At 41.2% G+C, this 16,862-nt stretch overlaps 1 protein-coding gene across 1 annotated transcript; it reads right to left on the bottom strand.

The window, feature by feature from the left end:
• Nucleotides 1-120: 120 nt before the first annotated feature.
• On the bottom strand, nucleotides 121-16,532 carry l3mbtl1 (L3MBTL histone methyl-lysine binding protein 1). The gene is made up of 21 exons (XM_063209578.1): nucleotides 16,280-16,532; nucleotides 15,995-16,173; nucleotides 15,590-15,725; nucleotides 15,312-15,486; nucleotides 14,556-14,688; nucleotides 12,406-12,454; nucleotides 12,133-12,224; nucleotides 11,744-11,848; nucleotides 11,175-11,310; nucleotides 10,409-10,500; nucleotides 9,415-9,566; nucleotides 9,024-9,100; nucleotides 8,011-8,096; nucleotides 7,131-7,241; nucleotides 6,522-6,660; nucleotides 5,831-5,933; nucleotides 5,142-5,336; nucleotides 3,612-3,661; nucleotides 3,231-3,391; nucleotides 1,004-1,066; nucleotides 121-899 (listed from the first exon to the last, which is right to left on the bottom strand). The coding sequence occupies exons 1-21, from the start codon at nucleotides 16,413-16,415 to the stop codon at nucleotides 765-767; spliced, it is 2,505 nt and encodes an 834-aa protein (XP_063065648.1). The 5' UTR covers nucleotides 16,416-16,532; the 3' UTR covers nucleotides 121-764.
• Nucleotides 16,533-16,862: the final 330 nt, after the last annotated feature.

Genomic DNA, 16,862 nt, shown 5'->3' with positions numbered 1-16,862 from the left:
GAAAAAAGTTACTCCAGCTGTAACTTGGTGTACAACACATCATCTTGTCCTGCAAACCTCTGCAAATTAGAACATAAAAAAGCACCATTCAATGATACCATGCACCCTGTAAAATTAATTGACACTTAACATTTATTGACTGAAGTAGGCGAACTGAATGACAATTTAAACCAAGAATTGCATCGGTACGAAATATCTCCATCATCACAGAGAATTTGGTCCCACAAACAAGCCTAGGTCTACAAACATCAAACGCTTGTTTTGCTCATACACAAAGAACATTCCCCCAAAAAACAAACAGATTTGACTAAGTGCTTTTCCAACATGACCGAAAAACCAGACATCAATGAAAGAGTTTGACATGTATTAAACTCGTAACAGCTAAATGCATTGGAAGTGGTCTAGCAATTTTGACAATTTTGTTTCTATTGGCTCAGGATGCGTATTATGCTCCACCCTGTGGGTGAATGTGTAAAGTGCATCAAAAATAAGTTATTCCATTCGACCATAAATAAGCCGCTTAAATGTAGCCACCTACCGCCAGCGCAAAACTGCATTATTATTCACATTTCACATTATTGTATCTGTGCTGTAAACTTGGCAGCATTATCATCATTATTATTATTCATTTCACAGCAGAGCCCCATGAAGACCTGTACAGTATGATTTAAAAACAATTCTCTGTCCTGAAAAGGACATAATGGGAAATGCATTATTGGCACATCACAACATCTTATGTATGACACAGACCACACAGATCAGGATCACTTGAGTCCCTCGTCAGTGCTCTTAAACATTAAGATGGCGTTATAGATCTTCAGAGCAGGGCCCAGCTTGATGCTCATGATCTTCACAATGTCCGTCTGATTCAGAAGGAGGAACGCCTCTCCATCAATACACTGGAAGACAAGAAGATGTCAATAAGACATTTGTCAAGCGCACAAACATAGGAGATATAACTTTAAAGATGGGTGGTTTGTACATTTAAGCAATGATATATCACCTCATCTTTGAACAGCCTAGCTTGCTCCTCGCACCCAGTGAGATTCTGTACAAAGCCAAAGACCTGAAACAGACAACATACAATACATTTAAACATGGCCATTCTATAGCCAGATTCGCATACACTGTGATTTTTTTTTGTGCCGCATTCGGACGGGATAAGCAAACTTCTGCAATTTACTCAATTCACAGACCTTATAAGGGGGTGCAAACGGCGCGCACATGGATATGGGACATGAAATTACCCAAGGAAATACAATATATATATATCAACGAAATACAGTAGGTAATTTGCGGCGTAATTATTACTTCACAAATCACGGACAATGGCGTATTCGCACAGGACTAAGAACTCAGACATTCCCATAATTATTCCAAATTACCGGGGGACCATAGGTAATAAAAGTCCGTCCGAATCGGACTTATGAGCTATTCAAAACGTGCCTAAACAACCTGAATGGAAAGATCCGTGAAGGTTGTCCCAAAGTGTAATGACTCAAAGCATCTCTGTAAATGGTTTGTTAAGATGGGTAAACTGGTTGATCATCCCCAATCCTGTGCCACTTTTTACCACAGTGACAATGACACTCACACCAAATAGAGTTGGTACTAGGGTGTATTGTCCTCAACAAGGTAGCATACTATAAATGTGATGAAGTGATTATCTCAGGCAGTATGGGAAGGGCCATACTGTGCAGCAATCAAATTCTATACGATTCTAAGGCAGTGATTCTCAAAGTGTGGTCCAGGGACCACTAGTGGTCCGCGACAGAGCTCAGGTGGTCGGCGAGGGGATTGCTACTTTTCCAAAGACAAGCTAGCAGTAGGCTACATTTGTAACATTATTACAAAGATAAACATAGCTGAAGTCGTATTTTCACCACAATAAGACAGGCTTGTAAATGTGAATACAAAGTAAGTGATCTGCAACGAAATTAGCAGTGTCAAATTATCACCCCTCAACTGTCAATGCAGTTGACAGGTTGTCCCTGAACATTTTTTATGGGGACAAAGTGGTCCTCGGTCTGAAAAAGTTTGAGAACCACTGTATTAAAAGAAGCCCATGCCCAGTGGGAAATGATGCCATGACATGAGTGCCTGTCTTCCATAGTACAGCTGGCCACATACCTACAGTATGTCTAGAATGTAATGTTATACAGTATGTTCTGGCAATGATTACTGTGAGTTCAATATGTATTATGTTCTTTATAATGCCATACTTGATGAAATACATGAAATTTACAGTGAACTGCTATTAAACTGAAATAAGCTGTGTGCTACTTTATCAAACATTGCCTTTCTTCTTCAGTGTGCAGGATGGCACGCTTTGTTAAATTTATTTAAACAAAACCTTCAGTCAAAACAAAGATTAATCCATTTTAGCCATAGCCCTTTTTGGGAAAAGGTGCCCTCTCCCTATTAAAACTTAAATATCTCAGCCTCCGAAGTACATAAAAACATGAAATAAGTTGCATTTAAAAGCTAGAACCTTCATGTTTGCACTAGAATGCGTTCATTCAGCTCCTACTACATACCAACATTTTTTATAAAAGAGCTAAAATCTCAAGAACTTGATTGCAGCGTATATGTCGCTCCATGACACAATGGGTTAATAAATATATCTCTGAAATTTAAGTGGGAGATCTGTCTATAATAATCTTTGGGAAAGTTGTTATCCACAACTACTGCACAGCTTATAACGCTAGTGCCCAAAGTGTGTCATTACTGGTGTTTCATTTACTATGTTACTACTGGAGTCCAAAGGTAAAAAAAATCTCTGAGATGTTAGTTAAAGTCAGGAGATCTACCTAAAAGTGTAAACCTTTGGGATAGTTACACTTACGTGTATTTACAACTGGTGCACAACGTATAATGCTAGCGTCCAAGTATGTTATTACTAGAGTTTGAAGTATTATGTTATGACTCGTGTCTAGGGAATTATTATGTTATTAGCGTCCAGAGGCTCATGTTATGGCCCTGCCGTGGCCGACCGGTAGGGCACTCATCTGCTATGCGGCTGACCCGGGTTCAATTCCCGGCCCGGGTCCTTTGTCGACCCCTCCCCATCTCTCTCCCCATTCGCTTCCTGTCCACCTCTCAAACTGTCCTATCATCAATAGTCGTAAAAGACCAACTAAAAATATATATAAGCCTATATATCTTATCTTTGAGAGGCTAATGTTATTATGTTGTGGCTGGTGCGTAAAGCAGTGCTGCAGTGGCATCACCTCCTCCACACTCCAGCTGGCCACCTGGCTGGCGTGGATGCCGGCGACCCCCGGCAGGAGCTTGCAGTGCTGCTCCCAGCACAGGGACAAAGTCCGGTCCTGATGGGCCGACAGCGCAGACATGAAGAGGGACGGGTACACACCCTCGTTCGTCACCGCCGCTGAACACACACACACACACACACACACACACACACACACACACACACACACACACACACACGCCCCATAGGCATGCACACAAACATACATTCACACCCACACATACAGTACAAACACAAGTCACCTTTGACATAAAATCAACACACTCTGCTTTGTGCAGGTCTGACTGACATTTCTTACACACAATATTGAACAAGGTAATGAAAATGTTCTGCTCACTCTGATAGTTTCTTTGTTGGTTCTTCCTGTACTTGGGAGGACGCCCAATCCTGATAAAGACATGTGCCCGCAAACAAAAACACAGACACAAGCACACACACACACGAGCATAAACAACAGCTTATCAAGACAGCCGAGTGATGTTAAAACAGGTGTTATTTTCACTCTGTGGTCTCAACAGCCTATCATCTGGCTGAGAAGCGTGGGTTGCCATTACCGGCCATGGTAGCATTTCGAATCGAGAACCGTGATACGCAGAGTCACAACACTGTGTCATGATGCAAGCAGGCTGTATCATGATATGCCCTTTCAAACTTCTGTTACCCTTCAGTCCAGAAACAACCACATGGTAAGATGTGATGGTGCTTCCAAGCTTGAAATCAATATCATTATTATTTTTAAACTTTTTTTTACATTATTAGTAACGTTGTTTAACCTATTCCACCTATAAACAATCATCAAAAAGATACAAAAATCATGGGGTGTACGGTGCGGTGAACCGTACGTCAAAAATCGTGATACGAGGGTGGTTGACGTTTAAGGGCGTAACGCAAAAAAAAAAAAGTTTTTCAAATTCCTGAAAAAAATGATGGATAAAAATTGGAAAAAAATAGAAAAAAATAAAGCACTTAGTGGTCTGTGGAATTTCACCTTATTTTTGCCATTTTTGGGAAAATGTGTCCTGCATCAACACATAGCATAGGCATGTCACACCGCAGGAAAATGGAGTCACACCACAGGGAATTCACTGCATTATGGCCATTTTAATCCTTTTGTATACATGACTGACATCTGAGCTCATGCTAACTTGATAATAATATTGTGTTTAATCTTAATATGTGTTTTCATAAATAAAAAAACTTTTTTTTCCTCCTATAAGAGCAGTCACACCACAGGACACCATAAAATGAACCTAAGCATTGCGTGACAGAAAGATTGCAATATGAAGACATATTAAGAGGTTAAGAGTCACCTTAAACTTCCACAGCACTCTCCAATAACTGAGGTACTGACTGGTTAGCAGCCAGTCTTTAAGACCCTTGTAGTTGGCCTTGCAGCTGCCCATTCACAAACATTGACATACATGTCACCCCACAGGACGCAATTTGTGTTACGAAATTGAACTTGTAGTTAATATTACTGTCTTGAGTTTTTTCCACATTCACATATCTTAATCTTAAGTTAAGATTTATGCAATCATGCCAAATGCTTCATACATTATTCAAAATGTTGTTGGTTAATTTATATATATATTATTATATATTGTTTCATTAATGTTACAGTCACACCGCAGGAAATTTGACATATAAACCTTTACATAAATCTTAACAAAAATGTTTCTTCTCATCTAAGACTAATATGAAACATAATGTACCACATCTTCTTTCATTTACATTTGTTTTTTAAAGGAAAATAACAGTTTTGTAGGTTTTTAACCAATGTTACGAAAAAACAAGGCGTCACGTCTCCCACCCACGAACAGAATCGTGACTTGAGTGTATAGTTACAGCCCTAGTGGGTTGCCATTACCTGCCATGGTAGCGTGATTTTCTGGAGCGCTGGCCAAAGACTAGAAGGTTCCGTTTGGAGCCCTCGGTGTCCGATAGCTCTGCTTTGACTCTGCCCTGGTTCCTCTCGGCCAGGGGGCATCCGGACAGGCAGTGGTGCGCCGTGAAGCGGCCAGTCACATGACCAGAGCCATCGCATCCTGGCGTCGGACACTTCCTAATGGGAAAATAGTTTTTCCAAAGTTAGTTGGGGAAAAAAAAAAGTAAAACCCTTTCCTCACCAAGACACTCCAAAAATGAAAGGAGTGAAGGTAAATAGTTTTCATTTCCTAGCCACTACGAGTGGCTATGACAGTGAAAGAACAAATGCGGTTTATCTGAACTGTAAAATGAAATGACTGCAATTGACTTAATATGATTATTATTATAATTATTCATTATGATTAGTATTACCATTATGATTTTGTTTATTAGTATTAGGAGTAGTAGTAGTAGGAGTCGTAGTGATAAAAAGAGCGGTATTATTAGTTTTGTTGTGTTTTTTAGGCTTATGCAGGTGCCTAGAAATATCACAAATGGCCAGGACTCATCACCGGTCCTGACAAAAATCACTCTGAGTCACTTCTGAATCTAAATGATTATTGTACACTGCCACACTGACATATGCATGTTATATGGAGCCATGCCTGCAGAGGGCGCCATGGTGCTGACCTGTGGTGGAAGCTGTACTTGGAGGTGTTCCGAGAGTGGCTGATGGTTTTGTAGGGCAGCGGGGAGAAATTAGACTGGCCAGCAGCCGGCGTTTCTCTTGCACCTACCCACCACACACAAGCACACATGCACACACACGCACACATTTACAATCTGTTACCAAGGTGCACAGCACTGAAAAATAGAGTAGCCTACAGGAAAGAAATACAGGTTTTTCATGTTTTGGTTTAGTACTTTCAAAATAATTAACCATATTGGATGTTGATACGAAGACATTTTGCAGACATGTTATGTGAAGCCAACAATTCAGGAAAAATGGATTGTAACAATAGATGTGTGACAAAGGTGACAAACAGTAAAAGCATAATTAAGGAAAATGTCTTGTCATATCAAAACATGGTTTGGAAAAGCTAGGTTCTAAAAGAAGAGCTACTTTTCAAAATGTGATATCCACCATTTTTTACTTTTTGCATTTTAATATTGGAATTGACTGTTAACAAGTCCTATCATCTATGTGTGACTTCTTGCCATTCAAATGTTTTGAGAACATACTTTTAAACCTCTATAAAAAAATGCATTTTGCGATGCAATTCAATGGAATTTCCAATACAAAAATACAATTTCCCAACATTCTACAAAATTGCTATATCTCATTTTGGAAAGAAGCTCTTCAAATGTAAAGTGGTGTTACCTGGCTGCTGGCTGCTGGCCTGGCAAGGGGGAGCCTTTAGTGGGTGACCTGTGGCCTCGCACCAGCCCACTGGGTGGACGTCAGGGTTGTCCGAGTCCACCCACTCATCATACACGTGACTCCATCCATCAAAGTGAATCTGACATCACAATAGCAGAGGGTTAAGAAGTTCAAAAGTAAAAAATGATCGCTAAAATGTAAAATGCAACTTTCTTGTTGGGACTTAGTGGTAATGCCATCTGTCAAAATAGTCGTGCCAGTAATAGCATTAGTACCTACCAACAGTGGTAAGCAACAGTTACGTGTTTTTGAGTGTAAGATGAAAGTAACATGAAGCATAATCTACTGTAATTTCACTAGCAACCAATAGCAAAGAGCTCCTATAAATACCTACTCTGTACGTGAAATGTTCATTTTTCTTACTGAAATAATCTACTTTTTTTTTTACAAGGTCTACTTTTCCGAAAATTGGTACATCTGATATGGTATTTGATTGTAATGTGGGTAATTTTAACAATATATAAAACCAAGCCTGAAGAAGATTCAGATTTGAAGTTAATGCATGATTCATGGAAGGCCAATGGCCACTGGACAGTGACACCCACTTACTTTTATTCTATGAGTCTCCGCCTCCTGCACCGTGGCAACCCTGATGAGGCCGGGGCTTCTCTTGTCCACCGCCTCTAGCTTCATCTGGACCTCAAAGCCATGAGGGGCGCGCTACACACACACACACACACACACACACACACACACACACAGGCACAATGCTTAAGATTGATGTTAAGATTTAATCTTTGTTGTAGAAAAAGATACCGCACACTCTTGTCCATCGTGCTGCAATTTATTAACAAAACAACGCTTTGGCCCGTATGGCCTTTCTCAAGTTTTTTCTTGAAAACTTGAGAAAGGCCATAAGAGCTGAAACGTTGTTTTGTTAATAAATCACAGCGCTATGGACAAGAGTGTGCGGTGTCTTCTTCTACAAAATTGATCTTGCACCCGCTACCTGCACCTCGAAACCTCTGGTGTGCGTTGGTTTCCTCCTTCAAAAGATTTAATCTATGAGCATTAGAGAACTTGGTGTGAAAACATACGGTAAATCCTCTTTTTTTAAGTAATTTTTTGGGCTTTCAAGCCTTTGTTAGTTTTTACGAGACAGGATTGTGAAGATAGTGACAGGAAGGGAGTGGGGAGAGGGAGACGTGGAAGGGTTGGCAAAGGACCGGCCGGAATTTAACTCGGGTCCGCCGCTTAGAAGATGAGTGCCCTACCAGAGAGAGTAGAGAGAAGAGAAAAGAATCTCTGGCCCTACCGTTAGGGGCGTGGCAAATCCTCTTTAAGTCAGTTTTATTGTGTTGTTGTTAATGAGTGTATATAGATTTTGGTGAAGCCCATGAAATATCTATGGCTAGGTAGTCAATGTGCTGTGGAGTCTGCCCTGATCTGATGTGAAAGACTTCATGAAAGAGGAGGATATGATGCATACCACTCTGAAGTTCTCCGCAGGGACAGCTGTGGAGCCCGTCTCCTCTAGGTACTTGTCCCAGGCAAACCTGCCAGGGTCAGGGTAGTCTAAAAGAACAGAAGAGTGTGTCACGGTCACACCAACATCGTAATAGGCCAGGGTTTTCAAACCAGGGACCACTGAATTGACAGGCTCACTCACACAAGTTTTAGGCGCTACAATTTTAGATGCAGATGCAGATTACCTCCGCCAAGGAGGTAATGTTTTCGGTCGCGTTGGTTTGTCTGTCTGTCTGTCTGTCTGTTTGTTTGTTTGTTTGTTTGTTGTTTGCAACGGAATTTGATGAAACTTTCTGGAGTTGTTGCTAATGACCCAAGGAACAAGTGAGTAAATTCTGGTGGTGATCCGGATCACTAACCGGAACCAGGACTTTTTAAACTATTCTTCACCATTGCTGGCCTATATATCTAGATGACCCTAGTGACCAGAAATTGAATTGTGGGGACTCAAAAAAAAGAAGACAGAAAGACTTAGGGTGTAACATAGTCAAATGTTCTATCAAGCAGCTTCCTTGGCGGAGGTCTGCGCTCTCTGAGTGCTTCTAGTTTTTTATATAAATTAAATACAGGTCTTCTTGTCGTGAGAGAAAAACTTCAGATATTGTGTAGCCTAATAATGTTACAAAATACAGCCTATGTCGGACCACCAGAGCTCCCGGATCACACTGTATAAGGTTACATACATAAAAAGTTGCTATGAGGATAAGAGTAGAGTATCATTTATTGATCCCGAGGGAAATTAAGGTGTCAAGTAGCATACATACATAAATACAGAAGAAGACACAAAGACATCACACCAAGGAGGTCTACATACTTACTTACTGTATCATTGCATCACACATATTTCACATATATCCACCATACACATACACACACACACACACACACACACACACACACACACACACACACACACACACACACACACACACACACACACACACACAAGATTTAAAAAACTAGGTTGGCTCATACCTTGAGGTGGAGTAAGAGGTAGACCTCTTTCTTGGCACCAGCCAATCGGATGGATGTAAGGACTTGTAGCATCACACCTGAGGTCAGAATAAAGAGTTGTGAAAATTGCTTCGTTTTTGCTTTGGCAGACCTCACGAATGGAAGAATGCAAAATTGTTCAATTACACTGAACGACTACGGGTCAATATTCAAGGTAATTCTGTAGCTATTCGTGCAAACATTATATCTTGAGTGTCTTTAAGGTCTTTTACGTGTTTGGAAACATGACATATACATAAACACTTTAGGCACTTAAGACTTAAGACACTTTAGGATTAAAAATATTTCTCTATGTTTCAAAAGGTCTACAATACTCCATGTAGTACGGTCTTGCTTGGCCTGCTATATGTACCAATAGTCGTAAGTATCATCCCAGTTGTCAAAGTGAACCAGGAAGCGATCATCCACCACATCAGTCACCGTGGCAACGCAGATGAGGGAGGGGTTCATGCGATCCACAGCCTCCAGCTTCATGCCCACTTCAAAACCACACTCCATATCTGTCTGATGAAAAGAAATCAGCTTTATTTATCAATAATTTAAATATTTTCTAAGGATATTTACTATATTCCAAAGTGGGTATGTCACTCCTTTGGATTTGAGGCCTGCTGGTTGCATAGCTCGCAAAAGGTAATCTAAGGTTTCAGTCAAAGCAAAACAAGTATATGCATCAAAAGTATTTACTTTTGCATCCGCACACTGCAAGTGATGAATGAGTTATTTTTTGACTGAAACCTTATAAGCACATTTACTACAATATATGAAAACGATCAGTTTCACATATATTCTAAGCCACTATAAAATATGAATGAATGAATAAGTAATGGAAAAAGACAGAAATCCATCCCGAAATAAAATGCATAAAACCATATTCTATCCTTGCTCCTGCGAGAACTGTAAGAGCTGTGACTAATCATTTTGGGCAGCAGTGGCAGAAGCACTGTCAGCTTAGTTTGCCAGTATAATCCTCAAAGGCTCAGCCAGCCTGCCGTTGTCACTGTTAAAAGTGCAAGTGCCTCAAGACCTGCGAAATGATGCAATGCTGAAGACCTAGCTGAAAGACTGTTATTCAACATTTCTCTTCTACATTTATATGCCGCATACTGGTCAAATGCATCCATTTAAGACTTCTGGAAACACAGCCGTATGGATGCAGAATCTAAAAAAGCACTTCATGAGTATAATTTGTATAATGTGTATAAATAATGAAGGCATCTGTCATCATACTGAATGAGGCTGATCTGAGTGAGTGTTTTCTCTCTCTCTCTCTCTCTCTCTCTCTCTCTCTCTCTCTCTCTCTCTCACACCGAGAGGGCATGGTATATTTTTATACACAGAAGACTTACTCGACCAGCGCTTGCAAACAGCTCTTTGGGGGCAGCTTGTGCTTTTGTGATCCTCAAATAGCTGGACCATGAAAACTCCTCTTCCTTGCAACCTGCAATACCAACACAGACCAATATACACCATAAAACTGTGTGCTGAAAGGCAATATGATGATGAAAAAAACGCAGCATGTATGACAATCAAATAAGTGCAACATTAATCTTGAATGATCTTGAATTCAAATTGTAGTTTTAATACTAGAGATGCACCGGATCCAAGATCCGGTTCCGGATCCAGCAGGATAATAGGGTTTTTCACAGGGTCCGGGTCCGGCAAGATCTTAAGCAGTGGATCCGGTATCCGGTAGGATCCTAAAAATCAGGATCTGGTGCATCTCTAGTTTTTACGTAGCCTAGGCTTTTCAGTCAGTCTTTCACTACCCCAATCGCTGCATGGAGTGAAATCCCTTTGGAAGCGGCCGTTACAGGCAGTGTGGCAGTAAGCCAATGAGTCTAAAAAAAGGGCCCACGTGTGCGACTATGTGTCTCAACCCTTCCGTAGGATCTGGTATCCGGTATCCGGATCCAGCAGGATCTTAAGCAGTGGATCCGGTATCCGGCAGGAGTCCAAAAATCAGGATCCGGTGCATCTCTATTTAATACATCGCTACTGTATTCATAGTTTGTATGGTTTTAATATGTTTTTTTGTTTTTTTTTACAATCATTTGTGTGTGCGCTGGTTTTGCTACATGAAGTTCATTCATTGTCACTGAAATGGCCTTGTACCTTTTGGTGTGTAAAGCTTGTGACCAGTGCTTTCACACCATCCGGCAGCATGAATATCTGTGCAGTTGGCATTGACCCAGAAGTCATGGCAGTCCGAGTACCCATCAAAATGGAGACGTAACCTGTAGCCACACACCTGTCCAGCAATACAGAACACAGTATTATAACACAATTTACTCCATATTCAATCCTTGCATAGGACAAGAATATGTTACTACTCTACAACAAAGCTGATGAAGAACAGCATGTAAAATACTACTTTAAAGTCCTGCACAATTTACTCCATATTAACTCGTTTGACTGGATAAGAATATTGTACTGCTCCTCGGCCCAGCCGTGGCCAAATGGTAGGGCACTCGTCTACCATGCGGCTGACCCGGGTTCGATTCCCGGCCGTCTCTCTCTCCCCACTCCCTTCCTGTCACCACCTTCACTATCCTATCATAAATAAAGTAAAAAAAGACCAAAAAAATATCTTTAAAAATAATAATAATAATATATATTGTACTGCTCCTCAACAAAGTTAATGAACAGTCATTACTAATCCTGTAAAAGCTGCTCATTCCTACCTCTGCCACTGTCAGGACAAAGTACATGGAGGGATGCTGAGGGTCGATCCCTTCCAGCTTCATGCCCTGCCGAAACTCATTCTTGCTCAGCAGAACCCTCTGAGACTAAAATAAACACAAACACATTATGACAATCTTGGCCCATTTGACATCAACAAACAGTATTATAATATAACACTATATTATGTAATACAAATAATCACAGTATTTAACATCAGCTACAAGCCAGGGAAACCTTCCAAACCAGCCCAGTGTCAGATGTGATATTTTAAATCTCATCAGGCAAAATGGATTTCTAAGTTGGCACCCCATTTTATACAACTGAGGGTAATATTCCTAATCATTTGTATTATTCTTCTACACATTACTTATACAAATAATGGCAATACCTCTTGAAAGAGTTTGGCAGGAGCGGCCACTGCTTTCTGTTCATCTAAATACTGAGCCCAAGTCCAAGACTCAAGCTTATTGTCTGCTCGGCCTGCAATACACACAATACACAATTAATTATTAACAGATTTATCTGTCGAACAATACTGCTGTTGTGTTGAAGACACATAACATGATAACATTGCTAAATAGATAAAGAGCTGTCACTTCATATTTTTGAGTAATCCATACAAGTTAATGGAAATGGCTCAGTTTGATTTTCAAATACCAACCTGATCTGTTCTGTTGTCTCTCCATCTTGGAGTCCTCACTTTTCTCCTCCTGAAAATGCACCAAAACAATGCATCAACAAGCCACTACTACAGGGTTCCCACTCTAATTCAGCTATACAATTCCATGATTTTCCATGACTTTCCAGACCCAAAAAAACGGATTTCCATGACCACTTCCGGAAAAAGAAATGACGTTAAAATGTTTTAAAAAGTGTAAAAACTGAAGATTATCTTCACCACCGCCACCGCCAGACTTAAGTGGGCTCATTGCATTCTAGAATGTTGTACATTACAGCACAAAACCAAACGGTCTCTGGCGAAGCGTTGTAATATAACCAGTAAGAAACAATGTTATACTCGAAACAAAATAGGTTTTGCTTCTACACAAATGTTAAAAAAATTCCATGATATTCCATGACAGTGCATGCACTGGAAAAACTTTGATGAAATTCCATGATATTCCAGAACTTCTATGACCCGTGGGAACCCTGCTACTACAAAGACACACCTTTTTTCACCAACCCCTTTAACCAAAAATACAGCACAGTCATAGAAGGCTTTAATGGTGGACATAAAGATAGCTCCTGTGTCTATTGACTGTCAGTAGACAGTAGCTATCAAAATTAAACTTTTGAGCAATGATTAACAGGAAACTCCAGTGCTCTTCAGAAGCTCAGTGAAGTCACTTGAAAGTCCTTGAATTTCAGTTGAAGTGTCTGACAATAATTGTGTGCAGACAAGAGGAGCCTAATTAAAGCAACCATGTAAGTTCTAGATTGGGGATGAAAACTGTGCACTTAAAAAAAAGCCAGACTCAGCTTGACCAATATCAGACTGCACAAGAACAAGAGAACAAGCTAAGATCAGGGCTCGCTTAGAAGAGACTGAAGAGCCTTCATTTCTAGTAAAGTTGATTACTGTAACAGTCTTTTTACTGGCCTCCCCAATAAGACCATTAAACAGCTTCAACTTGTACAAAACGCAGCTGCAAGGGTTCTTACAAAGACAAGGAAGTTCGACCACATTACTCCAATTTTAAGATCGCTGCATTGGCTCCCAGTAAGCTACAGAATTGATTTTAAGGCTATGCTACTTGTGTTTAAATCACTAAATGGAATGGGACCCACATATCTACTGGATATGTTTCAGCTGTATGCACCAACTAGGTCACTAAGGTCAACGGAGAAGAATTTGCTGGTGATTCCAAAAGTCAAAACAAAGTGTGGAGAGGCAGCCTTTAGCTTCTATGCTTCAAAGCTTTGGAACCAGCTTCCAGATGACATAAAAAATGCACCCACTATTGATAGCTTTAAATCTAGACTCAAGACAAAGCTGTTCTCAGATGCTTTCCCCTAGCTTAAATTACTTATTATTATTATTTTTATGTTTATTTAATTTGTTTTATTTTATTTTATTATTATTTTTACCTTATGTTTTATCTTAATGTTTTAAATGTTTTTTGACTCTAATTTATTTCCTCCTTTCTTCCCTGTTTCCTTTCATTTACATTTGTTAACTTTGTGAAGCACATTGAGTTGCACCTGTGTATGAAATGCGCTATATAAATAAACTTGCCTTGCCTTGCCTTGATTGATCTAAGCTTATCTGGTCATATGTTAGGATGCAAGATGGTAAATAGTCTGCCTTTATGTATATATCAGTTTTCAACTATTTCGAGAACTCAAGAGCGCTTTAAATGCATGCCTCACATTCACTTCATACACATATTCAGAGGGGCAAAATAGGGTACAAATACAACAACATGTCACTTGCTGAACAGGCACATCTACCAAAGATTCTACATATACTGTACATGGGTTCTCAATTTTTGTTTTCCCCTGGCTGTGCGACCCTGGCTGCGCACAACTCAACCTCTGATTGTCGGTCAAAAAATTAGCTCAAGTGGTTGGCTATCAGTGTCTTGCCCCTCCTCACAACACCATGTTTATAAAGAAAACAAAAAACATGTATGTGTTAAGCTGAAAAGACAAACTGGTTTCTCCCTGAAACTGGTGGTCTGTAAAACAGTAGACTGAAACCAGTGGACTGCAAAATGGAAGCCGTCTGCCGTCACGATGAAAGGAGCTAATGCCATGAAAAGGTCTGCTCAGTTTTCTCTCACAAAACTTTGTCATGAAAAGGTCTCCTACCATGGTCTCCATCTCGGACTCTTCCTCTGACGGACTCAGGTAGTCCCTCCTCTTCCTCTTCTTCATCGGCTTCAGCAGCTCAGGGTCCAGGGCCATCACTCGTCCGCCAGGAATCCTCTCGTCACTCACCTGCCTAGTGTGAACGGACAAAACCTTCAACATCACAGGGTTTGTTCCAATATGCGACCTTGCATCCTCCACTTGTGCTTGTGGCCTCGTACCAGGAAGTAATACGTCGCGATGACATCACTGACAACAGCATTCTATTCATTATCTTGCAAAAGCTAAATTGTATGAACTGGCCAACGTGTTCACGCCACAGATATCAAAGTTTTTTCTCCGTGAACCGTGACGACAACGTGGGCGTCAGCAGGTTCATCCGGGTAACAGAATCACGTGCAGGAAAAGTTCGGAGCCCGGTATGAACACGGGCGGTTTGCAGGTAAGCACTTTAGTGCCGAACGTAACTGGTGCGGGCACCGACACCGGCTCCGTTCTGGTCGGCCTGAATCCCCTAAGAGGGGAAACTTAATTGTTTTCTGCACGGAGGCGGGGCATCAGCAAAACGTGAGGCCACAAGCCCAAGTAGAGGACGCAATATTGCATATTGGAATGCACACACACACTGTGTCAACAACACTGTTATGGAGATCATTAGACGCAACCTATTAGAAACATGAATTACAAAAAAAAAGTCTTCTGTAAAATTGACATGGAAACCAAGCATCACAACCAGAAGAAATGCTTTTGAATTACTTATCGGGCAGCGGCTCTCTGCGCAGCTCCTCAGGATAGCTCCTCTTGGTGGCTGGGGACTCCGTGGCCTGGCATGGCACAGAACTCTCTGTGGGCTCAGGGCTTGTTTTCACTGGCCGCTCCACTTTCACTGGTACTGGTGCACCACCGACCGCATTGAGGGTAGTTGTATCTGCTGTTGATGGACATGCACGGTTCTGTTAGGTACTCCATGCTCGTTGTTTTCTTCCCTAGGCAACATCTGTCCTGTAAATAGTCTGTATTAAGTCAAAGATTACCAGTGTTCTCAGCTTGCCTGTTATCTGCCTCAGTCACCTTTGCCGGCGTTGGCCCCTCAACCACCGGATTAGCAGCACAAGCAACTTTCCCTCCTTGGCTGATCACCTCCAGAGTCCCACTGTCACTCACACAAAGCTGCAGAGGGGACCAATGGAAGATGCACGCTCATCTATTAAAACACATCTATTAATGCAGGCTCATCTATTATTAAAACACAATAACACATCTATTAATGCATGCTCATCTACAACACCAACATTTGATGGTCTGCATTCCACAAGAAACGTGATTAGTACTGAGGAAATATTTCGAGGCGAGGCCACAAGCACAAGTGCAGGACGGGAGTGTGCATATTGGAATGCACACACTGTCTTACCAAAATACGAGTTGACCTGGTTACGTACCTTGAGATTGCTGCCAGGAAGAATAGCCATCCCCTCTTTCCATTCCAGAACATGGACAATACTACACGTTCCACCCACTTGAGGGGCCAGTGCTGCTGCGGTGGTGGTGGCCCCTAGGTCTGTAGGTGCAGTGACTTTAGTGACCTCCACAGCTGCCGGAGCAGTGTCCACCTTTCCAGCTGAACAACCACAAACAAGGTCATTCTTGCAGTGTAAAAGGTCAAACTAATAGTGGCAACCATGTCTTCTGTCAGTCTAGTTTTGCATCCGATTCGAAACACTTACCAGACAGAATGAGTGCAGTGCTGCTACCATGTGGTTGTACTTTCTGTGGCAGGGTGTCAGTGGAAGAAGGAGCATTGCTGGTGTCTGTGGCAACCCCTGCATCTTTGGGCTGGTCCTGGTCCACTTTGGCACTCATGACAAAGCCTCACTTGTGCCACTAGTGACAGGAAGCAGGAGTCAAGGCAAGACATTACAACCCAAAATGTATCCTTTTTCTACAGACGTGCTCCATGAACACGGGCTTAAAATGATGATTTTGCATCTGCTCTGTCTTTTCTTTGCGACATTTAGATTAGCTACTTTTTATTGCATGGCTTCCACCTTTGAATAAACCCCCTCAGCGTCATGTCACAGGCTATTACATTGCAATACAGTATCAGTCTCATGTAATGTAACAATGTGAAGTTAATTTGGTGCCACATCAATTTGTCAAACGTTCACAAACCATTAAGGGCGCAACCTGATTTGAATTAGATTGGAGCCCAATATTTTACGTTGTTTCTGGGCTCCATAGAATACACTTTACACTACCGGTAGCCTACACCTTTTCACAACCGCCTGTCATCGCACACCAAGTAAGGTT

The sequence above is a fragment of the Engraulis encrasicolus genome, chromosome 10 (assembly GCF_034702125.1).
Source record: "Engraulis encrasicolus isolate BLACKSEA-1 chromosome 10, IST_EnEncr_1.0, whole genome shotgun sequence".
NCBI classification, from domain to species: Eukaryota; Metazoa; Chordata; class Actinopteri; order Clupeiformes; family Engraulidae; genus Engraulis; species Engraulis encrasicolus.
The sequence above is the reverse complement of the archived record's forward strand: the minus strand, read 5'-3'. Positions and strand labels throughout refer to the sequence as shown.

Coding starts and splice junctions, on each gene's coding strand:
- l3mbtl1 (XM_063209578.1), bottom strand. CDS start 16,415: ATGAGTGCCAAAGTGGACCAGGACCAGCCCAAAGATGCAGGGGTTGCC. Junction 9,567..10,408: donor TGTTTGCAAGCGCTGGTCGA/GTAAGTCTTCTG, acceptor TCTTTTCATCAG/ACAGATATGGAGTGTGGTTT. Junction 3,662..5,141: donor AAATCACGCTACCATGGCAG/GTAATGGCAACC, acceptor TGTCTTTATCAG/GATTGGGCGTCCTCCCAAGT.